Source organism: Gracilinanus agilis, chromosome 4, assembly GCF_016433145.1.
Source record: "Gracilinanus agilis isolate LMUSP501 chromosome 4, AgileGrace, whole genome shotgun sequence".
Classification (NCBI taxonomy): domain Eukaryota; kingdom Metazoa; phylum Chordata; class Mammalia; order Didelphimorphia; family Didelphidae; genus Gracilinanus; species Gracilinanus agilis.
The window spans coordinates 255,551,452-255,576,946 of record NC_058133.1 but is presented as its reverse complement, the minus strand read 5'-3'; the positions used below and the strand labels follow the sequence as shown (position 1 = coordinate 255,576,946).

The 25,495-nt window shown below is 43.2% G+C and overlaps 3 protein-coding genes across 6 annotated transcripts; 1 reads left to right on the top strand and 2 right to left on the bottom strand.

Moving 5' to 3' along the window:
• The first annotated feature begins 9,675 nt into the window (after nt 1–9,675).
• RNF39 (ring finger protein 39) lies at nt 9,676–14,800 on the top strand. 2 transcript variants are annotated; one of them, XM_044673637.1, is made up of 5 exons: nt 9,676–10,044; nt 11,976–11,998; nt 12,405–12,496; nt 13,571–13,860; nt 14,059–14,800. In XM_044673637.1, exons 1-5 carry the CDS (start codon nt 9,676–9,678, stop codon nt 14,146–14,148), a joined length of 864 nt encoding a protein of 287 aa, XP_044529572.1. In that variant the 3' UTR covers nt 14,149–14,800. The 2 variants fall into 2 exon arrangements, with proteins under 2 accessions (XP_044529572.1, XP_044529571.1); XM_044673636.1 differs by having other exon boundaries at nt 13,571–14,800.
• A 92-nt stretch (nt 14,801–14,892) lies between these two features.
• On the bottom strand, nt 14,893–18,286 carry PPP1R11 (protein phosphatase 1 regulatory inhibitor subunit 11). Of its 2 annotated transcripts, none has more exons than XM_044673639.1 (3): nt 18,061–18,286; nt 16,885–16,993; nt 14,893–16,202 (listed from the first exon to the last, which is right to left on the bottom strand). In XM_044673639.1, the coding sequence occupies exons 1-3, from the start codon at nt 18,142–18,144 to the stop codon at nt 16,000–16,002; spliced, it is 396 nt and encodes a 131-aa protein (XP_044529574.1). In that variant the 5' UTR covers nt 18,145–18,286; the 3' UTR covers nt 14,893–15,999. The 2 variants fall into 2 exon arrangements, with proteins under 2 accessions (XP_044529574.1, XP_044529575.1); XM_044673640.1 differs by having other exon boundaries at nt 18,076–18,286.
• A 4,141-nt stretch (nt 18,287–22,427) lies between these two features.
• On the bottom strand, nt 22,428–25,495 carry POLR1H (RNA polymerase I subunit H). Of its 2 annotated transcripts, none has more exons than XM_044673744.1 (6): nt 25,304–25,495; nt 25,034–25,178; nt 24,707–24,810; nt 23,919–24,028; nt 23,404–23,466; nt 22,428–22,660 (listed from the first exon to the last, which is right to left on the bottom strand). In XM_044673744.1, exons 1-5 carry the CDS (start codon nt 25,463–25,465, stop codon nt 23,442–23,444), a joined length of 546 nt encoding a protein of 181 aa, XP_044529679.1. In that variant the 5' UTR covers nt 25,466–25,495; the 3' UTR covers nt 22,428–22,660; nt 23,404–23,441. The 2 variants fall into 2 exon arrangements, with proteins under 2 accessions (XP_044529679.1, XP_044529680.1); XM_044673745.1 differs by having other exon boundaries at nt 22,428–22,644.

Here is a 25,495-nt window from a genome sequence, read left to right as displayed (position 1 = left end):
TTCTTTCTCCCAAGTCCCTCAGGATTGTCCTGGATCATTGCATTGCTACTAGTAGCAAAGTCTATTACATTTGATCATCCCACAATGTTTCAGTTACTGTGTATAATGTTCTCCTGGTTCTTTCCATTTTTCACTCCACATCAACATATGGAAGTCTTTCCAGTTCATATAGAAAATCAAGCAGTTTATCATTAGGAGGGATTCTAAAGGGCAGGAGGAATGGCAAAGTGAGAGGCATGAGAAGGAGAGGGTGGTTTCTCTCTATTTAGCTACTGAACTATATCATGGCCAGCTCTCTGAATTTCAGTTCTCACATTTCACAGAAGCACAGTGTTCAATTTGAAGAGGAACTTAAGACATCATCCAGTTAAGCTGCCTTCATGTGCAGGGAGGGAGATTAGGGACCAGAGGAGAGAAGAGGCTTACCCAGTGCCACACAATTAATGGCAGAGTTGAGAATCCAGGTTTCCCAACTCCTACCCCGTGCTCTTTTCACCGTATTGCAATTCTTCTGGGAGTTTAACTAATCTCCTAGCAAAGTCCACAGAGGATTGTAGATGAAAGGTGCTTTTCAGGTGTCAAGATACTATCTTTTAAAAAAAAACCCCAGCACTTTTTTGAGATCTTCTTAGCTTCCCTTTTCTAAAAAGAAAGTGGTGGGTCAGTAGAAAAGAATCTTTCTGTTTAAACACTAGGGCTTTTCCTAGTTGGTTTCCCAGGCATTTGGAAGAACAGAGAATTATTGCAAGGGGCTATCTCATTAAATAAGCAAGCATACCTTGTGTAGACTTGACTAAATAATCTGTATGACAGATATGCAATTACAGTTTTTCAAATGCATGTGAATGCTTTTGGTATTAATAAAATACAAATTCATCTGAAAGTTCTGGGGAAAGAATGGGTGCTGGAAGGAAGTAGCTGATGTTGAAGAAGATGTGGCTGGCAGAGGCAGGAGTCAGACTCTATGAATTAGAGCAAGGAAAACAACATCAACTCCAAAAGACCAATTCCACCCTTCCCTCTCTCCCAGATAGTATGGACCCAATGAAGACTGGAGGATATAGTGTAGGATTAGGCATTCATACTGGAAAGGGAAGGGATAATACCTGGAATTGAGACATTACAGAGAGCCTCTCCCAAAATGCTTTGCTTCCTGTGTCACTTCTCTGGCACAATGAAGTATGAATTAGCAATCAGTAAAGAAAAAGTGGGAACATTATTAGTATGAATTAGTAGCAGACAAATTTCAGACAGATTGTGAGTTCCTCTATCTCAATTGGCAGCAACTTAAAGTCCAAGGAGTATAGTTTGTACATTTTGTGGGGGTGTCCACAATGTCTTGCTCAATAAATATCTGTTGGTTGTTTTTTTTTTTTTAAAGAAATGTCAGGTGTCTAGATTTTATAGAATCACAGCATCTTGGAGTTGGAAGAGATCCTCAGAGACCCTCTATTCCAATTTGTACCTGGATGAAGATCCTTTTGCTAACTTATAACAACAAGTAGGCAACTGGTCTCCGCTTGAAGACCACTAATAATAAGACCACTAATAATAAGCTCCTAGGTCATGAGCTGGTTGACAACTATCACAGGAAAGCTTCCTTTGGACAACTGCCAGTTTGTCAATGCCCTTCCTAAAATATGGCCCCCAGAATAGAATACAATGTTCCTGGTGTGATATAACTAGGTCAGAGTACAGTGGGATTGTGGCTGCTGTATAAATGGAGATTTTGAACCTTCAGACTTCATCCCCTAGAAGTTCCTTAGTATTTCCCCAAATTCCCTTTAATCTCTCCCGTGCCTCCACAGTTTGTGTGGTCACATGTTTTATGAGTTCTATAGCTCCTCCTTGCTCTCTTCTTCATGAGTATGGCTGAAGTTAGTTTAGCACCTTTTCACTCTAGTTTTTTATGTTAGTTTATTATTAATAAAACTTTGTAAAATATAATAGTTATTGAATATTAATTTTAATCTCCACACTGCCCCAATCCTGGACACTATACATGGGTTAGAAAGGCAAATTAGCTATTTGGTTGCCATATCACACCACTGACTTATTTCGCATATACTCTTTGGTAAAGATCCAGATTTTTTTTCCACTTATACAAAATACTTATCTGGCTTTATTTCTCTCATCTTGCATATGCCAAGCTGATTTTTTAAAATTTAAACATTTATTAATATTCATTTTTTTTAAACCCTTGTACTTTGGTGTATTGTCTCATAGGTGGAAGAGTGGTAAGGTTGGGCAATGGGGGTCAAGTGACCTGCCCAGGGTCATATAGCTGGGAAGTGGCTGAGGCCGGGTTTGAATCTAGGACCTCCTGTCTCTAGGCCTGACTCTCACTCCACTGAGCTACCCAGCTGCCCAATATTCATTTTTAACATGGTTACATGATTCATGCTCCTACTTTTCCCTTCCCCCCCCCCCCACTCCCCCCAACCATGGCCGACACACATTTCCACTGGTTTTATCATGTGTCATTGATCAAGACCTATTTCCAAATTGCTGATAGTTGCATTGGTGTGGTAGTTTCGAGTCCACATCCCCAATCATGTCCACCCCAACCCATGCGTTCAAGCATTTGTTTTTCTTATATGTTTCCTCTCCTGCAGTCCTTCCTCTGAATGTGGGTAGCGTTCTTTACCATAAATCCCTCAGAGCTGTCCTGGGTCATTGCATTGCTACTGGTACAGAAATCCATTGCATTCGATTTTACCATAGTATATCAGTCTCTGTGTACAGTGTTCTTCTGGCTCTGCTCCTTTCACTCTGCATCAGTTCCTGGAGGTCTTTCCAGTTCACCTGGAACTCCTCCAGTTTATTATTCCTTTTAGCACAATAGTATTCCATCACCAGCATATACCATAACCAAGCTGATTTAAAAAACCCCAATAGGAAGACTTTATAGATCTATCCCCTCTCACTCTGCTCCCCACCTCCAATTATTCAGAAGGACAGAGATTTGAATCAGGAGTGGAGACAGTAAGTGAGGAGAGACTCAGATAGAATAAAGAGATGTCCCATGCAAGGTCAGAGAAGAAAGGAATTTGAGGTCCAAGAATGGAGGTAAGTTTACATCTTACCACAGATGATTGCTGAGTCTATTTATTCATGAAGAACTGGAAAAGGTCAATGGTCTCTGAGAGTGAGAAAGAGGAATGAGTTCCATGCCTCAGGTTAAGCCAAGATCTTAAATCAACCTAGATCCTTAGTCTGTTCCCCATGCCATGAGGACTACCAAGTCCAGAGTCGCTACAAAGCATCTATCTTTTCATCTAGTGAACTGAGCAATGAGTGTCCAGACCCTTTTGCCTATTTCAAAGGGATCAACAGTGAGAGATTAAACAAAATCAAACTTTATATAGAATTCTTGGATCTTATGTTAGTCAGCCAATCAATAAATATTTATTTATTTATTTGTATGTGCCAGGCATTGTTCCGAGGACTGGCGCACATAGGTAAAAACACGGTCCCTACCCTTACAAAACTCACATTCTAATGGGACAGACAGTATGAAAACAACTATGTACATGCAAGATATATTCTGTATAGATGGAAGGAAGTGCCTGGACGTTACTACTCTTCTGCCTCAGAACCCATACTCAGTAATCAATTCTAAGACAAAAGGCAAGGGTTTAAAGAATAAAAAGAAAAGAAGAAGCACAGAGGCAGGAGTTGCAGTGCCAAATGTGAGGACTAGCAAGTAGGCCAGCTGGACCGTAGGTAGAGGGAAGTAAAGTTGAACCGAGCATCTTATATTTGATCTTAGAGGTGATGGGGAACCACTGGTGCTCTTGAGTGACATGGTCAGACCTGCATTTTAGGAAGATCACTTTGGCAGGCAAGTGGATGTATGGGATGGGTAGACACTTGAATCAGGGAAGATTAATCACAGTTATTTCAATAGTCCAGGTAGAAGGTGATGAGGGCCTGAACCAGTGATGCTTGTGTAAATGGAGAGGATGTACAAGGGAGATGTTGTAAAGGTGGGAAGAATTGGCAACAGATTGGATTTGTGGGATAAAAGGAGAGTGAGGAGTCAGGGATGACACTGATGTTCTTTGCCTCCGTGACTGGGAGAATTGTGGTGACTTATATAGCAATAAAAAAGTTAGGAAGAAAAGAAGGATTTGTATGGGGATCTGGGAAAGCAGGGGGGTTGTGGCTGAGTTTAGTAAATGCTTTAAATGTGTTTGTTATGAATTGTTATGCTAAATTATTATGCAGTGTTTATCTATTTTACACTGAGTATATTCTGTACACAATTTGAGCCTGTGCATCTCCCTCCATGGATGGCCAATTCCATTATACCAAGGACAGTAACTAGTAGCCCCTGAAATACAACAAATTAAAAAGAAAGGAATGGTGTTTCACCAGTGGGTGGAGACTGTTAGAAAAAAAAAAATAGAGCTAATTTTGATTGAGTAGATCCATAAATCCACAGAACTGTAAATAACAAGTCAGACCACTCCACAGAGAGAAGTGAAACTGAGAGGTAAAAAGCTGCTAACTCTCTAGTGACCAAAAAGAACATAGTAGTTACTTAGCCCTTTTACTTAGTAGGACATATGAAACTGTCAGGTTGAGCATGGGAGTCCTCTGTAAATTATAATAATAGCTACTATTTACATAGAACTTTAAGGTTGGCCAAGTGCTTTATATGTATTATCTCACTTGAACCACACAACAACCCTTGAGGTAAGGCCAATTATGATCCCCATTTGCAGATGAGGAGGCTGAGACTGAGAGAGAGAATAATAATTGATTTATGGGCACTCAGTTAATAAGTGTTCTGAGGCAGGATTTGAACTTCAAGTCTCCCTAAATCTAAGTTCACCACTCTATCCACAATTCTACCTAGTTGTCTAATGGCCACCAACCACCTAGTACTGGAAATTTGATTTTTCTTTTAGAAGCAATAAAAAAGAAAAGAAAAAAATAGAAGCAATGACTACCATCTTTCACATCAGTGTATTTATGGTTTTATTTTGGGGTTTTGGTTATGTATGAGTTTGCTCTTATAACAATTACCAATATGGAAGTGTATTTTGCATGACAATAAAAATAAAATTTAAAAATAAAAAAAAGAGGAAATGATAGAGAGGTTCTGGATAGAACAGAGGTTGGGAGGAGTGGGCGGCTAACAGAGATGGATCTTCCTGGAAGTACACATAAATAGAATATATCCCTTTTTCATATATCACATGTGTAAGCTTCCCAATGACAACCAGAGGTCCCAATACAATATTCTAACCAAATCAAGTTATATGGTAGGAAGAGAAATGGTCTCAGAGTCAGTGGACCTCAGTCCAAATATTTGCTGTCCCACTTAATATGTAACCTTTGGCAAGGGAATGCATTTCTCTGAGCACCATTTTTCTTTATCCGGAGGTTGTAGGTCTTGAATCAGATGGTTTTTAAAGTTCTTTTTTTTATGTATAATTTGATTTATTTCATTATAAATCATGGATTTGGGGACAGCTGGGTAGCTCAGTGGATTGAGAGTCAGGCCTAAAGATGGGAGGTTCTGGGTTCAAATATGACCCCAGACATGTCCTAAGTCTGTGACCCTGGGCAAGTCACTTAACCCCCCTATTGCCTAGCCCTTACCACTCTTCTGCCTTTGAACCAATATACAGTATCGATTTTTACAATAGAAGGTAAGGGTTTAAAAAAAATAAATTATTGATTTATTTCCCAATTACATGTAAAGATTTTGACATTTAATTTTTTGAATTTTGAGTTCAAATCTCTTTCCCCCTCTCAAACTTCCCTTATCCTTGAAAAAGTAAGCAATTTAATATTGATTATAGGTGTGAAAGTATGCAAACCATATTTCCATATTAGCCATCTTGCAAGACACCCAAAAATAATATAAGAAAAAAATTTTAAACTTTAAAAAAAAGAAGCAATAATTACGTACAAAGGGAAAAACAAAACCACCATCCCTAATGAGCTCAACTGAATGCCAATCAGAGATGGTCAATGCAAGTATATGAGATGAATTAAATGGCTTCACCATGACACCAGGCAAACACATAGACTCCCAGTCCTGAAAACCTTTGGAAGGGAGTACTGAGCAAATAAGAGGAATGAAGAAATGCAGAGGGGAAAAAAAAGACAGAATAAAGAGAATTATAGAAAAGAGGAAGAGAGAGACAAATATATAGGTAAACAGAGTCAGAAATGGAGAGAAACTAAAATAAAGACAACAGAGAAAATGGTTGTTAATTCATCCCTTCCAAAATAAACTTCTTTGGTTATATATATTTTTGTTTCAATAGCTTCAAGGATACACATCATTCACATAGCATTTACTTATAGTCCTTGATAAATGTATGTGTATTTATTATATCTTTGTATTTGGGTGTTTACCTGTGCTTGTATCCTCACTGTGGTCCCTCCCCTCCCCAGAGCTGTGCCCACAATGGTGCCTAATAAAAGTGCTGGAACTCCATAAAGGTTTATTGTTGTTGTTGTTGTATTGTTATCCTTATTGACAATAAAAGTAATGACAGTATCTCTCTGTGTGCATTTTATTTGTATAACTCTGCCCATGAATATCTCTAAGTGTCTGGCTCTGTGAGGTATATGAGCATATTTTGTATGTGTGTGTGTGTGTGTGTGTAGCTGTCTGTTCTTGATCATAGTTGCATGCAACTGGATGCTTATTTATTTATAAACCCTCAAGGGTAACCAGAAAGAGGAGCCCAGCAGGAGAAGTGAAGAAATGGAGAAAAAGAGAGGATGTGAAGGCAGAGAGACAGGGGAAAGGAGAGAGCTTAAAAGACAGATTGGCAGAACCAGAAAGAAGCAAATGGAAAAAGGAAGAGGAACACCCAAATGGATGGATATAAAGGTAGAGACATGAGAAGAAAGAAAAGTGACAGCAAAACATAAATAAGGACAGAGGTTGAAAAGCCAAGTAGAATGCCCCAAGGGAGAAATGGAGACAGCTGGTCAGTGAGACCTCAAAAAGCAGAACCAACTGAGAATTCTGTTGCATCGCGACAGAGGTGCACTCTTGACTGGTGAAAATTCAGTTAGTTCATGAACTAACCTAAGAGGAATTAGTGAGGTCTTCCCTGGAGGCCTAAGTAAAGAAACCCCTTGAAAGTCTGTAGAAAAACAACAGCAAAACTTTGGGGCACCTAGATAGCACAGTCGATAGGGCAGTCAGGAGAATCTGGGTTCAAATCTGGCTGTAGATTTTCCTAGATATGATAACCTGGGCAATTTTCTAGTTCTTGCTGCTCTTCTGTCTTAGAATTGATAACGACAAAAGATAAGGAGAAGGAAAGAAAGGAAGGCCGGAAGGAAGGGTGGAATAAGTGCTAGATTTGGAGACAGAGAACCTAAATTCAAATCCTAACTGTTGCTATCTGCTTAATCTTGGAGAAGTGATTTAATCTCTCTAGGCTGATATTTCTTCATCTTTGAAAGGAGATTGGGCTATATATCTGTTATATATCCTTAAAACTCTAAATCTGCAATCCCAGGATTCCACTATAGTTAGGGAATATTTACCTACCTGGTATGGAAGGGCTTGGGACAGTGATGGCGAACCTTTAGAGACTGAGTGCCATGCCTGAACCTCCCCCTCCCCCCCAATCTTGTCCCTGCCTCCTTACCCCAGACAGGGGAGGGAGGAAGTGCTCCTATTGGGCTGCTGGGCAGAGGGGTGGGGGAAGTGAGGAATGTCTTCAGGCACATGGAGAGAGGGAGGGGAACAGCTCCAGCTCCAGTCTTTCTGACTTGGCAGCAACTACAGGAGTCTCCACAGAGAAAGCTCTGCATGCCCTTTTTTGGCACCTGTGCCATAGGTTCGCTATCACTGTCCTAGGAGATCTGTCAGATAATGACATGGGTTCAAATACCACCTCTGTTACTTGCTAGTCTTTGGGCAAGTCATTTAACTTCCATGTGTCTCAGGGAATTGAACAAAGCCTCTGAGGTCATCTTCAGCTCTAGACCTAGTCTATGAACAGAAACAAAAGGAGTAAATAGGAGAGGAAGAAGAGTAGAAAATGTATTGGGATGGACACAGAGTACCTGGATTCAGATCCCAATTCTACATAGATCTGTTAAGTTGACAAGGACCTTGAATTTATATGTCAGAACATTGGAACCTAATCCTGAATCTGCCACTTAATATTTTTTGACGATGAATAAGTCACTTAAACTCTCTGGCTCAGCTTCCTTGTTTGTAAATCAAGATTGTTCTAGATGATATTTAAGGCTCTTTCTAGCTCTAAATCCATGATCTGAAAAAATGAAGGGATCTCAAAAATCTCTTTTTACTCTAAATCCAATGACCCTATGAACTGAGATATAGAGTAAAAAGTCATTCATTCAACATTTATTGAGAACTGTGTACTTCAGACAGTGTCAGGGCTGTAGATGATTAAAAGATGAGTAAAACATCTTCAAGAACTGCCTTCAAAAAACTCCTTACCTTCTGTCTGAGCATTAATTCTAAGACAGGAGAACAGCAAGGGCTAGGCAGTCGGAGTTCAAAGACTTGCCCAGGGTCACACAAATCTAGGATGTGTCTGAGACCATATTTGAAAACAAAACAAAACAAAACAAAAAAAAGAACTGCCTTCAAGAAGCTTATAATCTTGTAGGGATGTAAGCCTTGTACATGGAACAGAAATAATCATGGTAAATGGGAATATTAATAAATACCTGAGACAATATAAACACAGGGCTATGAGAGTTTAGAGGAGAAAGAGATCTCTTCTAATTAGAGGGATCAGAGAAGGCTTAATGGAGGATTGAGGAATCTGAACAGTTTTGAATGATGGGCAGGGTTTGGAAAAATGAAGATGGAATAGAGAGCAATGCAGATTTTGACAGTAAAATAAAAGAAAATGAGCCTAGTATGGCAAAGATGAGGGTGGCACATCCTCCCTCCAGGCCATGAACCACAGTGTCCTTGAGGCCAGGGAAGGGAAGATACAGAGCTGGCAGTTAGAACTACCCACATGCATAGAGACAACCAGAAACAGAGACAGAATGTCAGAGAATGAGGTACACAGATCCTCTAGCCTTTTCCAGAATCCAGCCTCTTGATCTACTCCCCCTCTCCAGCCCCCAATTGAAGGAGTGCCAGACACCTGGGATGACTCATGCCTTGGAGATGTTGGCACAAATGCCAAGAGTGCACCTGGGCACTTTGCCCACCCTTCACTGGGCAGATGTTAGCAGTGGGAAGAGGGCAGAGGCATGGAGACCACTGGGTGGATGGGGGGACCAAAGGGGACCAGGGTTACTTTGCTCTGCTCTAGCTCCACAGCGCCCCCTCGTGTCTTTCTTTTTTGCCCCGGGACCCAGGTGTCCTCTCCTCCCCCTTCCCTTTGGGAAGCGGGAGAACCAGATGGGCTGTTGCGCAAGGTCTCTCCCTGCTGTTTACCTCCCGCGGGGGCCTCCTCCCTCTCTATAAAGTCTGTGTCGAGCGGGGGAGACGCGGAGAGACGGAAACTGAGGCTGTCGAAGACAGGAAGACAGATGAAAAGAGATCCAGAAAGGAAGGAAAAGAGAAGCACAGAAGTTGAAGCGCTGAAATAGTTTTTAGTATTGGGGTGAGGAGGGTAGAGAGAAAGCGTAAGGGAATTAACCCGTTTGCGGGGGGTCAAAGGAGCGACAGGAGGACCCTTGCCCCATCTCCCTATGGAGGTTTCGGAGTTGGGTCCCGGGCTGGTGGAGCGTCTAGAGCAGCTGTCCACTTGCCCGCTGTGCGGGGGCCCCTTCCAGGACCCCGTGCTTCTAGCCTGCGAGCACAGTTTCTGTCGCGCGTGCCTGGCCAGTCGCTGGGGCGCCCCTCCAGGGCCCGGCGACTCTGACACCGCGCCTCCCACGGTTTGCCCCTGCTGCGGTATCCCGTGCCCTCGCCGCAGCCTGCGGTCGAACGTGCGCCTGGCTGTGGAGGTGCGGATCAGTCGCGGGCTGCGAGAGAAGTTGGCAGAGCCCGGGGCTCGGACCGGGAGGCGCCGTGGGGGACGCATTCCCACCATGGGCTGTCAGGATCCGCACGGAGAGGTGAGGACTTGGCCCGGGAATAGATGGGCGGACTGGCGGGAACCAGGGACTAGTAGGAGCCAGGGAAATTGAATCCGAAGAGGCTATATCTATGCCTGGATCTGTGGGCGGGAAGGACGCGGTTAAGTTACTTGACTTTCCAGCGAAGTCCGGGGGTGGGGGGGGTGGGGAATGGGGTAGGGAGAGAGACAGATGTTTGGAATAGACTTTATGGTGTACTGAAAGTTGGTGATGAGGGGAAAGGGTGGAGTCGAACTTGAGGAGAGGAGGATTTTGGGGAAAGGGAAGGAAGGGTTGACTTCAACTGGAGACCTGGGATGAATGATGGCAGAACATCTGGGCCTTCAGAGGAAATCAAGGTGAGAAAGTGAGAAAGGTGCTGGGTCTAGCACTTGGGACCTGAGAAGCAGGCAGGACCTGGTAGAAAAAGGTGAGGTGGAAAATGAGAGCTGGAGGCGCCCAAGATTTCTGGGCCCTGAGAAGGGATTTGGTTGCTGAGAGTAAGACAGACTTTTGAAGTGAACTGACATCAGTCAGAGAGGGTTTGGGACTGTACACTTGGGCTGGACTTAGAAACCTGGTTGTTATTGTTGATTTGTCCCTCCCTGAGTCATGGGATGGGGGGGAGGGAGAGAGAGGGTAAGAGTAGATGATATCATGAGAACAGAAATCTGGTATATGGGTTTGCTGGTTTTCTCCTGGAATCCAGGTTGCCTGGTCCCAGGGCCCCCACTTCCCTTGAGGATCCAAGTAACCTGGCCTTCGGCTTTCTTCCATTCTTTGGACCCAGAAGTGTCTAATCTTTTGCAGCCCTGGCCACTTCCGCCCTTTGAAGCTCTCCGAGACCTAATTAGTCTTGTGGCAATTAACATAACAAGGCTAATTGCCTACTCCTCACCCCCATTCCATCTTGGCTCCAGCCAAAACTGGTCCACACCCTTCCCAACAGCAAGAGACCCCTGGTTGAGGAACCTTGGGGCACCTTCTCCCTATTTTTCAGACTCCCATAGAAACTCTGTGCCTCGGTCTCCTTAGTCTCTGCTGGGGGCCACACCCCAGGTCTAAATGCCTCTCCAGGATGTTGGGGAGGCCCGAAGTTTGGAGAGGCTAATAAACACTATTAGAGTTTTATAGTGAGAGGAGAAGCAGCTTTTATTAGAGAGCTAAGGAAAGGATCGGGTTTAGGGGGATAAGGCAGCATGAACAAAAGTTCCTTCAGTAAACGAAGGGGCTTATAATACCTTTCTCTAGTAGCAAAGTTGGGGTGGTGGTGGGATTGTTTGTTGGGGATAAATTGTGCTGGAGGATATAGGCATAATTTGGTGAAGGATCTGGGAAGAAACCTGGAGGAGCCCATCTAGGCTAGGTTAGGATGAAGGAAACTGAGAATGTGAGAGGCTTGATGAGGATTGAGGGAAAGAGGAGGGGATCATAAACTGAGAGGTAAAAGGGACCTTGGAAGTCATCTAGACCAACTCTTTCATTTTACAAATGAGGCAACTTCATCCCAGAGATGTAAAAAATTACTTAACCAAGGTCACATTGGTAGTGAAAGAGATGAAATAAAAAATTCTTTCTACCACACTATGCTGGGGTGAATTGAGAGGGGGTAATCTCTGGGTCTCACGGAATGGGATAGCTCTAGAATAGTTTCACAGACTAGATCTGTGGTCTATGAAAGTGGATGAAAAAAATTTTCTTTTCACTAACCTCTAACTGAAATTTAGTGTTTCCTCCAATTGTTTAAAAACTATTTTTTTTTTCTGAGAAAAGATCCATAGATTGAAACAAAAAAAGGGTTAAGAACATTTGCCCTAGAAAAAGAATTCCTTCAAAGGAGGACTTGAAGGATTACTTGGGGCTTTGGATGAGGGCTTCCACAGTATCAAAACCTTTGAACTCATCTCTATTTTCTCTTTTTCACCCCCCAGGATGTGAGGAAGACATGGAGAAGGTGAGTTCAGACTTCAATGTTCCTTTTCTCCTACTAAGAGTCTGTACTTCTGAAACTGATTGAAAAATATGGAAATATTTATGATTACAGAAAATACTGTAATACTTAATCTAATTTAAAATTATATTTATAATGAGAAATATATGAAAATGTGAAAAGCACTCCTCAGTGTTTTTATTTTGATATAATAGTAGCTATTATTAATAAATAATAATATCAAACCTCACCTATCATGGTCTTTCCTCCTACCCCTACATCTCCTTTTTCCATATGAATCAAATCTGAAGCAACGAGTTCACACATGCTACATCTTTTCCCCAATTACTACTAGTAGGACATTTAGGTCGTCAGACACAAGATTGATGGGCTTTCATGGGCATTTCTTCAATAACTGTATCTTTCCCAGACTTGATACCACAAAACCCAGACCAGAGGAATCAGATGAGGACATTCCAGAGGATTATCCTGTGGTCAAAAACATGCTCCACAGACTCACAGGTGAGTTGGGAAATGGGATGAGGGAGCCCAAACAAACAGTGGGGTGGTTTGGGCTTTGGAAGATCTTCCTCAATCAGGAAGTCCTTGCTAGTTTCTAACCTGCCTTTATCTAGGCCCTTCTTTTATCACTCCTTTCCCCCTTACCTCCTTTCCTCTATCCTATGATAGAGGAATCCCAGAAGGCAATCTTATCTATCCTCCTGACATCAAGGTAGGCTATAACTGTATTTTGATTAGATAATACTTTCCCGGTTTGAAGATACCCAGAAAAAAAGATTCCCCACTTCTCTTAGTTACTGGCCCCATCCATCACAGTCCCTCTTCCTCCTTCCACCTTTGGTGAAAAAGTCTCTCCTTATACTTGTCCTCTGACTTTTCTGCAAGCTTCTTTTCAATCACTACTGAATGTGCAAGTGATTATTCTTGGGTAATGCCACCTCTCCACTTCAGGGCTAGGTCCATCCACTCCATTGTGTTTCAGCGGGTGGGTGGGCTGGTTTCTCAAGATACCTCAGATTCCTCCCCACCCCTCACTCCCAGCTCTTCCACCTCAGGTTCCCAGTATCAATGGCCTTCACTTGATTTCCACCTTCACGGGCCAGCACTCCTTCAGCTCCACCCAGATTTAGTTGTAGCTGTTTCTCCCACCCTTTTTCCTAGGAGCCTTCACCTGCCTTCCCCACACCCATTCACCCCCCCCCAACCCTCTATTCTCTGCTGGCACTCCAAACCCAACCACCATCCTCTGCCCCCACCCCTTTTCCTCTTCTTGCTCTCTTGTAATTGCCCTCAATAATTCAATTGTCCTTTGCTTTTGCGTCTTCAGTACTTCAACTCCTCCCTCTGCTCTCCCAGCTTGGACCCTACCACATCGGGGTTCCTCAGCTCTACTAAACTCTTCAACTTTTTCTCTTTCCAATCTCCTACCCTTCATTTTTTCTTTCTGACATTCCCTTTTCACCTCAGTTGCTGTCAGAGCACCAAATTTGGAGTTAGAAGACTCATTTTGTCAGTTGAATGACCCTTCTAAATCATGAGATCTTTCCTTTCCATGTTTCTCCACCCACTACTCAGCTGACTTGACTCTCGACCCTAGCACTGCACACCGTCGCCTCCTTGTGTCACCCGATGGTCGAAGTGTCTGTCTGGCCCCACCAGGGACGCCTGTGCCACCGGACGGCCCAGCCCGCTTTGACCAGCTCCCTGCTGTGCTGGGTGCACAAGGTTTCAGAGCTGGACGGCATTGCTGGGAGGTGGAGACAGCCAATGGAACCTCTTCTGGAGAGTCCTCTGGTGAAGACGATGATGGGGAGAGCCGCTATGCTGTGGGTGCTGCTGGAGAATCCGTGCGCCGCAAGGGTCGGGTGGGACTATGCCCAGCCGGCGCAGTGTGGGCTGTGGAAGGCCGTGGGGGCAGGTTGTGGGCATTGACAGCCCCCGAGCCTACACCACTGGGGGGCGGAAGACCCCCGCCACGGAGAATTCGAGTGGACTTGGACTGGGAACGGGGCCGAGTGGCTTTTTATGATGGCCGTTCTCTTGACCTGCTTTTCGCCTTTCAGACATCAGGGTCTCTAGGGGAGCGTGTCTTTCCATTGCTCTGCACCTGCGATCCCCGGACCCCACTCCGCATTGTACCAGCTGATGGCTGAGCCCTCCACCCTGCACTTTTTAAAACTAAGGGATTCCATGCTCCTGAATAAATTTCTCAGGAGACAAGCTCGCCTAGTTTCAGGTCGCCTCCTCTAAGAAATTCCCACCTCCCTCCTGCCCAATTTCAGATCCAATCTGTACCCGAGGATGGGGCACCCCGAGACCCATTTCCTCCTAAATCTTAATGCTTCCCGTCCTAGAACTCATACTATGCTATATTACTCAAAGAAAAAGTATTTTATAAATAAACCTACAAACCCTCTATCTTCTAGAGCCCCTAGCCCACTCTTCCACCTGCACCTTCCACAATCTAGTGTTTTACTTAATTACTTTTTGCCTTCCACTAAGCCCTACCCAGCTGGAGAAACTGCCTTTTCAGCAGTCCCCAGGAGCTTTCCGGGTGCTCTTTCATTCTCTTTTCTAGAAAAGAAGTATAGAGGTACCGTTCCTCATGGTTTTCAGAACCAGTCTTATTCACCTGATTTTCCTGATGCAAAAATTTTACCCATAAGATTTCTCTTGACCAAGGAGGTTAAAGCCCTTTTACCCAGAGCCACCCTTTTCTCCCAGGTCTGGCTTGCTGCTGTACAAATCCCCTCCTACAGTTTTCCCACCTCCCATTTAGAATGGGGTACATGGTACTACCTCTCCCCACTTTGGGGGTTCTAGGCACAGTCCAAACTAGCCTTCTTGTAAATAATCCCTTTACTATATATAATTGGCCCCATATTTAACACATTCTGTGATGTTGGGTTATTTATTTTTGAGAGCCTGTGGCAATAAATGAAATCTCAGCGAAGAGGTGGTTGATCTTTGCAGATGAGTAGAAGAACATAGGAGATAGTGGATGACTCATTCCCAGGAATTGAGTGGAGGGACCTATTAGTTGGTAGTGCTCTTCTGGGCATACGTGGGAGTGGGCAGATGGAAGGAATATCAACCTCTTTGCTCCCTCTCTATCCCCTCCAAAGTTCTCATCAATACCATACTAGATCCAAACTTTGTGACAGGAAAACCAGAAAACTGAGGGAATCAAACCCAGGCAACCAGAATTTCAGCTTCCTTTGCCAAAATTAAGCCCTAGAAAGAATAGGGAAATTAGGAGGTACTGCCCTTCTCCCTTCAACCCCTTCTAAGGACATTTTGGGAATAGGAGAGGGATAGGAAAGTGGGAACCCCCTGATGTCAACCTCTGGGGAAAGGGTAGACATTTTCCAGCCGTGATGAGAGTTGACACAACCAAATACCTCCCCAGCTGACGAATAAGAATTAGGATTGTATAATACTTTGTTTGGAGTAGGTGCTTTAAGCCAGGATTAGAATATAGCATGGCAGCAGGGCAACTGGCCACTAAAGGGAGTGAATACCTGGGTCTTGGGACAAGAGGCCTGGCAGTGAAAGCTGGGGTTATAATGAAGCCCACTCTTGAGTGTGCTAGAGATTCAAATAGGGAATTGGGAGGATTTGGATCCCAGGAAAGGGAATTTGGCAGTGAGAACAGAGGGCTGGATGGGAATGGGACTGGAGTCTAGGGTAAAAAGATGCCTGGGTCCCTGAGAACAGGGACTGGTATAAGGGAAGAAGAATGAGAGTTGAGGGAGCTAGATGCCTGGGTCCCTCAAGGGTGGAAAGAGCCTGGAAGCCTGGGTTCTGGAATAGCAGCAAAGTCAAGACTCCAGGATTTTTGCCTGCCTTCCCCTCCCCATTCCCTCCAGCAGGTAGAGGAGAGGCAAGGTGGGGGGATGGGAAGGGAAGGGGGGGGGGGTCAAACCACAGGTTTAATCCCCAAGTAGTGACACAGATACATTCAGGTCCAGACAAATGGGGAGACAAGGGTAGGAGAGTGAAGCTCAGTGCTGCATGGGCCCAGGTGAGGGTTGGGAGGGGTTAGGGAGGTGGGAGAGAGAAGCTGGGGGTGGGCCAGTGCTAGTACGGCGTTGTCCCTTTCGGTGGCCCCGAACACAGTGAGTGTGACCACAACCTTCATCATCTTCATCTTCGCTCTCTGTGGAGCTTTCACCAAAAGCCCTAGGCTTTTCATAAATACAACAACCTATAACATGAATAGGGAGGGAGGCAGTCAGAAAGAGAAAGAATTTAGCTGTTTAACTCAACTTCCCTCCCCCTAATTCCTACCACACTCCCCTTGGTCTCAGAGGAATATCTCCTTTTATTATTTAATTGACCCCATATTTAACATATTTGATGATGTCAGGTTATTTGAGATCTTGTGGCAATAAATGAAATCACAGGGAAGAGGTAGCTGCTTAACCTATGCAGATGAATGGGAGAAGATGGGACTTATATTAGACAATTCACTCTCAGGAAGTGAGAGAAGAGACCTATTAACTGGTGTCCAAATCCCCACTTCTCTTACTAGCAACGTCTTCTTGTCAGATAAAATTCTTTGAAGTTCTCGTTTCTCTTCTAAAATGAGGCATCTAGTTCTCTATTTCCTGGCTCTTCCCTCAGAATATCTGGGCCTCATTTTCCCCACTACCCACTCACCCTCCTGTAATAAAAACAAACCATATTCAAATACCCTCTTACCTCCATCTCCTCTAAAGACCTAGTCATTCATTCTGTCCCTAAAACCACTGAACAACCACCTACAGGATCTTGAACATATGTGTAAGCCTAGGGGGAGAGGTAATATCTGGCTGGGATTTGGAGGGTTTGAGTGTTTCACAGGGTGAAAGTACTGTAAAGATACTGTTAGGGAGGTGGCAACTTACATTTTGATGAACGGCGTCCTAAGTGTTCATTGTCCACAGTATCACTTGACCATTCCACCTTCTTGTCTGGTTTCCGTTTCCGAAGTTTAATAGTTAGACTACGATTTTCCTGGGGGGGTAGAGGGTAAGGAAGGGAGAGAAGGAATAAGGAAGAAGAGATAATTAATTTCCCCATTTAAGTCCACTATTTCTTGAGACTTATCACTATCTCTACTGAGGATTTCTAATCAATAAAGTACTATTTGTGCTAGAAGTCTAGGAGATACAGGTACATAAAGGGCACTCAGGGTCTTGCAGTCAAAGAGGAAAATATTTCTTTGGGGCAATCTTTTAAAATTGAATTATTAAACCAATAAGGGAGTAGGGGAAACAAGTCTTACCCCTCTCAGTATTCCCCACCCCTAGTTCTAATCATACATTATAATATCACTATTAATATTAAAAACAATTTTTCCAGTCTTCAATGACTCTTGAATTTTCCTAAGGAATCCTACTTGATTCCTCATGGCTAACCTTTCCATCACTCTCATCTCCTTCTAAACCCCATTCTCCCCTTCTCTCTACCTTTCTGTTTCCACCTAAGTCAATGAGGAAGGGGATAGAGCCAGAAGCGTTTCTTTAACCCTTAAGGCAGTCTTGGCCATTCTATTTATTTTCATTCCCTAGCCTGGCACTCCTTAGATCTTATTCTAAATCCAACTTCCTCAACATCTTGCCTCAAGGGATTTTTTGCCATTACTCTTTTCACATTTTGTACCCCCAAGTTTCCATCCCAAGCTGATTCCTGACTTCAATTCCTTTTCCTTCAAGTTCCTTTTCTTCATCTGATCACTCAACCCCGCCTCGGTTCCCACTTCCAAATCTCTCTTAAGAACGACTCGGCAGAATACTTCATCTACTGATCCTGACACCCTATCCAACATTCCTCTCATTCTCTGAAACTCCATGACGTATTCCTCCCAAATCTGGTCCCCACCGCTATTGACCCCTCCTTCCCGTCGCCGAATCTGTAGCATAGCCTTTCAACATCCTTTCCCTCCTCCCACCTCCGGCATCTTTTTCCTCCCCCCCTACCCCTCCCGCATCCTTTTCCTCCCCCTCCCTTCCCGCATCCTTTCCTTCCTCCCTCCTCCCTCCTCCGTCATCCTTTCCCCATCTACGCTATGCATTCCACACCCCTGTCTTCCTCACGGGCTCGGTTGTCACGGTAACCGATGTCTCGGTGACGGTCTCGCTCAGCCCAGCCGTGGCCTCGGCCATGGCGGGGGCTGAGGGTAGGAGAGGGACGTCGACGGAGGCGTTATCTTCCTATCCCTGGTTCTCTGGGTGAGTATATGCCTCCGGTATCGGGGGAAGTAGGAGTCAGGGTCGAGTTGTTGTTGCTCCTCTTTGGTCTCGACTTCCCCGCCCCCCCCCAGGACCAGCAGCCCACCCCCACTTCCGGCCCTTGGCTTCCGGGTATGACGTTCCTCCGGACCAGACTTGTCCCGCCACCAATCGTAAACGGTTAAAGGCGCAGGCGCAGCAGAACCATTTCCGCCGTAATTGGAGTGAGCCAAGGCCACTTGGCCAAAAGTCTATGAACACTTGGGGGCGCCCGCGCGGCGAAAGACGCAATGCAAGTAACAACTGTAAAGGCCATATGCGCAAGCGCAACAGAATGCCTGTTTGGTGCCGAGGAGTATGGCTCTGCACATGCGCCAGCTGCCTTTCAACCAGCTGCCTTTCAAACCGATGTGCTTCGCTGAAAAGGACCACTCTGCACTTGAGGTGCTTAAGTCTTAGGGACTTGTATTAAAACAACCATCCCTTCCTCATCCAGTGCAGGAAGTGAGGCAGGAAAATCGTGTAGGTGTTTGTTCAGGCTCTGAAGTTTCAGGTACATGCAAACCCGCTGAAATGCCTAAAGCCCTAAAAAAGCCAAACCAATCACTACGATTGACATTTCTTGGTATTTCTTGGTATGTGCAGTCTATGTGCAGTGTCCTACTCATCCTTAGTAATAAATGGTGAAAAAGCTATATGCACTGATCATGTCTTTCCAATTTTCAATCTCGAGTTACCTCTACTCTATCTTTGGCCTTACTTTCCTGTTGCTGAATGCCAACAAAGTTTGTCCCACTACCTATTTATTATTTTCAACTGAGTATGTTCTCACTGCTGAATTGAAAATATTTTACTTTTCCCTAATCGATGTTCCTTTGTTTTCCCTTTATGGTTGTTTCAAACATTCTTTCTTGCCTTAGGACACTCACTCTTCTTCCCACCTCCACCCCCTCTCAGCAAAGTACCTAAACTGGGCTTTACTGATAAAACTGAGGTCCACCTTTCCTCCACTACATCACCACTCTGATTCCTTCTCTTCCCCTTCCATACTCCTTTTCTCTAGTCTCAGAGGAAGAGATGGTAAGGGTTGTGCCTTTGAGCTATCTCTTCTGCCATTTGATCTTTCAGTCTTCTCTTTGAGCTTTCCCCAGCAATTCTCCTATCCACTGAGTCACCTAGCTGTTCCTCTTATAATCTTTTAATATTTAAATTCAGTGTCCTTAATCTTTTTAATGACCTTTTATAGGATGCCATTATTGATATCCTCTACCATCAACCCCTTTCCCTTCCTGGACACTATTTTTAAGTTTTCATGACACTGCTTTTATAATTCTCCGGGCCGAACCTTCCTTCTCAGTCTCCTTCAATGGATTTATTAATTTTAAACTCTATGTATGGATGTAACTTAGAACTCCATTTTGTGTCCTATTCTATTTCTCTCTCTTTTTAAAACCCTTACCTTTTGTTTTAAGATCAATACTACGTATCAGTTCCAAGGCAGAAGAGAGGTGAGGGCTAGGCAATGGGGGTTAAGTGACTTGCCTAGGGTCACACAAGCTAGTAAGTGTCTGAGGTCACATTTGAACCCAAGACTTCCCGTCTCTAGCCCTGGCTCTCAATCCACTGAACTACCCAGCTGCCCCCTGTTCTGTCTTGATTTCATCAGCTCTCCTGGGTTTAATTGTCAACGAGTTTAAGTCATCTATGCAGATGACTCAAAAATAGAAATATTTAGTCTTTATCTTTTACATGAGATCCAGACCTTTATCGAAAATTTAGCTTTAGCATGTCTGAAACAGAATTCCTTTCTACCAAACGTATATTTCCTATTTTTGTTGTTGATATTGTTTTTCAGTCATGTCTGACTTTTCATGAACCCATTTGGGGTTTTCTTGGCAAAGATACTTGGAGTGGTTTGCTATTTCCTTCTTCAGCTCATTTTACATATGAGGAAAGTAAGGCAAGCAGGGCAAAATGACTTGCCCAAGTCACAAAGCTAGTGTTTAAGGCTGGATTTCAACTTAGGTTTTCCTAACTCCAGATCCAGTGCTCTTATCTACTTTGCCACCTATTTGCCATTTTTGTTGAATTAAGCTTCTCCCTACTTGCCCCTATCTTTTGCAATCCTAACTACCTTTGAGATTCCATTCACCTATATCTACCTGTCTTGCCCCAACCTCTTTGCTGACTTCAACAGGTCCAAAACAGAATTCCTTTCTTCTTAAACTTTAACCCCCTCCTACTTTCCTTATTACTATAGAGGGAACCAACAATTTCCCCAGTCTTTTTAGCTTTTAGGAGTCATCTATGATTCCTTACTCTTTCATCCCCCATATCCAATTCAATGCCAAAGTCTGCCAGTTTTACCACTGCTATGTTACACTAATATGCTTTTGTCTTTCCCCTGGCACTGCCACCCCTCTAGGGCTTCATCACTTCATTCCCAGACTATTATCTGCCGGTGAATCTGCCTGCCTCGTCTCTCCCCACTCTAATCTATATCTAAAGTGTAGCCTGGCTGACTCAGTGGATTGAGAGCCAGGCCTACAAACTGAAGGTCCTAGTTCAAATCCAGCCTCAGACACTTCCTAGCTGTGTGACCCTGGGCAAGACCCTTAACCCCCATTGCCTAGCCCTTACTACTCTTCTGCCTTAGAACTGAAAAAGGTTTTGAAAAAGTGTAGATTGCAACATGCCACTCTTGTACTCAATAAACTCAAATAGCTGTCACTTCCACCATCAAAAATAAAATCCTTTACTTGATGTTCCATGTCCTTTCAAATAACCCTTCCTACATCTTACTTGCCATATTCTTTCATCTAGTGATACCAATCTTGTCATTTTCGTAACAATACACTCCATCTCTTGAATTTGTCTACTAGCTTCCTTTAAGTCATAAAGTCTCATCTTCTACTATAATCCTTTTCCAATCCCTCTTAATTCCATTGCCTTCTATTATTCCCATCTTATATATAGCTTTACATATATATATATACATATATATATATTTGTTGCTTTCCATTAAATGGTCAGCTTTTTGTGGGGAAGGACTTTGCCTCTTTTTAATTCCATTGCCTTCTATTAGTTTCATCTTATATATAGCTTTACATATATATGTAAATAAATAAATATATGTATGTTTATGTATATGTGTGTATATATATATATAAATATATGTATGCTTATGTATATATATGTGTGTGTATATATATATTTGTTGCTTTCCATTAAATGGTCAACTTTTTGTGGGAAGGGACTTTGCCTCTTTTTATATCCTTAGTGCTTGGCCAAATATCTGGCACATAGTTGGTACTTGATGTTTGATCCTATGTGACATCCCTCTTTTGATAGTGCTCTTCCTCACATTACTATGTATTAAAAAAAAAACCTAAAAACAAACTTATCTGGATCTTCCTTTACTTTCAGTAGAATGTAAACTCCTAGGGCTGCCTGGGTCATTTTTCAGTCTTTGTGTCCCCAGCATTTAGCTAAGTGTCTGGGATATAATAGGTGCTTAATAATAAGGTTGTGAATTGAAATGAATGAGTACTGCAGCATCAGATAATCAAATGTTTTAATGGTGTTTCATGTTGCCTTTGAACATGGAATAAAATTTAGCTAATTCCTTTATTTGATCTTTTCATGAGAGCAAATGGACCATACTACATTACTTGAAACTTTTTCTAGTTTAATTTCAAATGAATGATACAATTCAATTTTCCTAGCAGTATGTTTACTTGTTTGGTCAGTGAACAAGAATCTCAAATTGAGTACTACATTACAGGGTAAAAGTATTTGAGTTCCTCTCTTTCTTTTCTGTCACTCTACCACTCTGACAATACAGGAAGGGGTCTTGGTAACAGTGAGGACCATTTCATAATTTTCTCTTGAGCCTCTGTGTTCTTGGAACTAGGGTAGCCCTTGGAAAGCAGATATGTTTCTGGGATTGTATTCAAAGCCCTTTCAGCAGAGTTAAACCTGTCAGAGCTTGTACTTCATTGCTTTCAAGAACCTTTTCAAGGGTTTTTCAAGAGTTCCTTTGGTACAATGATAAGGTATCATAATAGGACTTTTTGAAGAAGAATGCTTACTGTCCAAGCCATGATATGCCCCTGGATAGAAAACCTATAGAGTTTGTCATCTGTACATATATATATCTGGGGATCCTAAGAAGAGCTAATAAGCTGAATCTAAAATCAAAACCAGGAAGAACTGGATTGCCAAACTGCGTATTTCTTTTAATTGAACTCCAAATTTTTATCATAAACAAAGTCTTCTTAATTTCAACAATCTTCAGTAATGTTGTGGTTGTGAGTAATGGAATCATATAGCCCCTGAAGTTGAGGATCGCTCGAAGTACACCAGAGGTTGTACTCTATAGTCTTCAAGAACCCAGGCCATTTCTATATAAGGATGAGCCATCATAGCAGGACTCTATGGAGCAAGAATGCTGAAACATTACAAATGAGGAATCATAAGACATCAAAAAGTATGACCAGAATGAAAATGAGCTAGTTATCACACAGATACACAAAGAAAGAATGGCTTGTGTGCTCTACAAATATCCACACAATATCAAGAGGATACAAAAAAAGGACCCGTTAAGAGGATTTAGGAAAGTAAATAGAAGAGTCACATGAGCTGGGCAGGATGGTTTGAAATCTGTACCACTGGAGGGAGTACCCAAATTGATGAGAATGAACATCCATTTGAAGATTTTTATGATTATGTGAGCATATACATTACAGCTCATTTGATCTTCAATATAATTGTGAGGTAGTATATATATTATCTCTATTTCACTGATGAGGATACTAAGAATTAGAAAGGTTAAGTAATTTGTTCATGTGCTCACAGCTAGTAAGTGCCTGTAGGAAGATACAAACTCAGGCCATTCCTAACTCTAGTTTCATTTCTCGTACAATGGCACACAGTAATAATACCAAGTTGCTATTATTGCCTCAGACTTCACCTGTACCACCTTTCTCCCTTCCCCCCATCATTCCCTTCCTGGGATACTAACCACAAAAATTTGAACTGAAAACATAAGAGGTTTACAGAAAACACACAGATTTAATCACAGGAGATAAAAAAAAACCAAGGGAGAGTATTATCATAGTAGGTAACAGAGGAGAAGCAGATAGGATGCTAGACAAGGAGCTGTAGAGGCTCAGCATTCAATTAGGGACCCACCTTTTAAACAGAAGGGGAAGAATCCAACAGGTTAGAAATCAAGAGTCTTCTTTCTCTTGGAATCTAAAGAGAATGAGATTGTCAGATTAGATAGAAAGTAATGCTAGCAATGAACTAGATAATGAAGGGAAGTCACATATCTTTCCCATCTAGCCTCTTCAATTAATTTGGGACATGTGGAAAGTGGGTGGAAAAGGAAGACCATGGTCAGGCAGACCAGTGTTTGTTTTATAATCACAGTTTCCTCATTTAAGTGTCACAAGAACGCTATGAAGTAGGTATTGAGATGAGGAATCCAAAGCTCAGAGAAGTTAAATCACTTATCCCTGGTCACAAAGCTAGTAAATATCAGAATCAAGATTTCAGTTCAGGTCTTTATGAATCCAAGGCCCAAGTACAATCTGCTATGACATACTGGGCTAGGTTTTTAACTGGACCTAGATGTGGGATTCATGCCATATATAACAACTGGGGGACAGGAGGTTAGAGGAGGTAAAAAGGAAATCCTTACTCACCGACAGTTAGTGCAGGTATAGAAGACTGTCTGTCCTTCATCAGCTGAGCGCATCTGCCGGGTGTGATATGCCATCCCTTCATGGCCACAATTGGAACAGCGCCTGTCAATCTAAGAAATTAGTAGGTTAGGGAAGACTCATAACTCCTTACTCAAAAACTTTCAGTGGTTCCTTATCACCTTCTTGCCAGATATGGGAGGTCTTTCCACACTCTATCTCCAATTTAACTTATGCTATTCCCTTGTGTTCTACAGCCAGCAAAATGGACTAACTAGCTGTTTCTTGATCTCATCCTACACTCATGCACCTCTCCCATGCCTAACTGTAAGCTACTGCCTATGTCTAAATGTCTAAAACCCACCGGTTGAAATTCTTCCTATCCCTCAAGTAGGTAATATGGTAAAGTGAAAAGAAAGCACACAAAACTTGAACCAAAGCACCCAATTCAATAGTTGTTTGTTTCTAAGTAAATCATACCCGTGCCCCAAAGAACTCTTCCTTAAATCAGGTTAGTTAAGAGTAGATAATCTCTAAGATTCTTTTCATCTCTAGCAGCCCAAGAGATACAAAGCCTCTATGAAATCTTCCCATATCCTACAGTTAAAATTGATCTCTACCTCGTCAAAATTTTCAGGTTGCATTATATATTGCAGACCCCTATTAGAGTATATCTAAGGCAGTACATAGAAAAGATGTTTGTTGAATTTGTTGGTTCGATTAAGGCTTTAAGATCTAACTCCCTAAGGACTCAAGTATCTAACATGGAATGCCTTTCTCCCCCAACTTACCACTGGACCCTGGAACTCGGGCCCTTCTTCCTCTGACACCATGAAAGCTGTTGTTCCTAATTTGTGGAACACGACCGAGGTCTCCACCACCTTTCCCTCGAACTCTGTAAAAAGGAACGGTGACAGCTGGCTGCTCAGTAAGGTGGGGATCTGCACCCCACCCCCTCCCCTTGTTAACGACATCTTCGAGACTTGCCTTTGGTTGTGGGATCATTTCTCAACCTCAGAGTCCTCCCCCGACCCCCTCTCTCTCTGTCCCCTCCCCACCAACCTGCCATTACCACAAAGTCGCGCTTGTCTGAGCCTCTTACTTCATGAAGCTCTTACCCCGCACATCTATGGAAAAGCCACATCTGGGGCAGGTAACTATGTCCAAAGTTCCAGGGAGGGGCAAAATTGAGCCACATTCGGGACAGAAATCCGAGTCCGAGTGGAAGCTGGAGGAGCCTGGAGATGGGTCCATGGTGAAGAGCTGGGAGGAGGGAAGGAAGATGTGGGCATTCTTTTCGGATCCCGGAAATCCCCGGCCTCTCTCCACCAGTAACTTTGCCTCTCGACGCCCTCCCCCATCCTGCCCCGATAGCAGTTCTCACTCACTCTGCCACCAGGTATCAGATCATACAGGTAAGCTCGGATTGGAGTGGAAGAGAAAAAGATGAGTTCGACCAAACTCGCCGGCGTCAGGATGGGGTGTAGCGTCACAGTGAAAACACGTAAACTCCTCCAGGATCTTGGAGCGTCGCGAGGTTTTAGCGTCATCCTCAGCCTCGCTCACGTCATACGTACGGG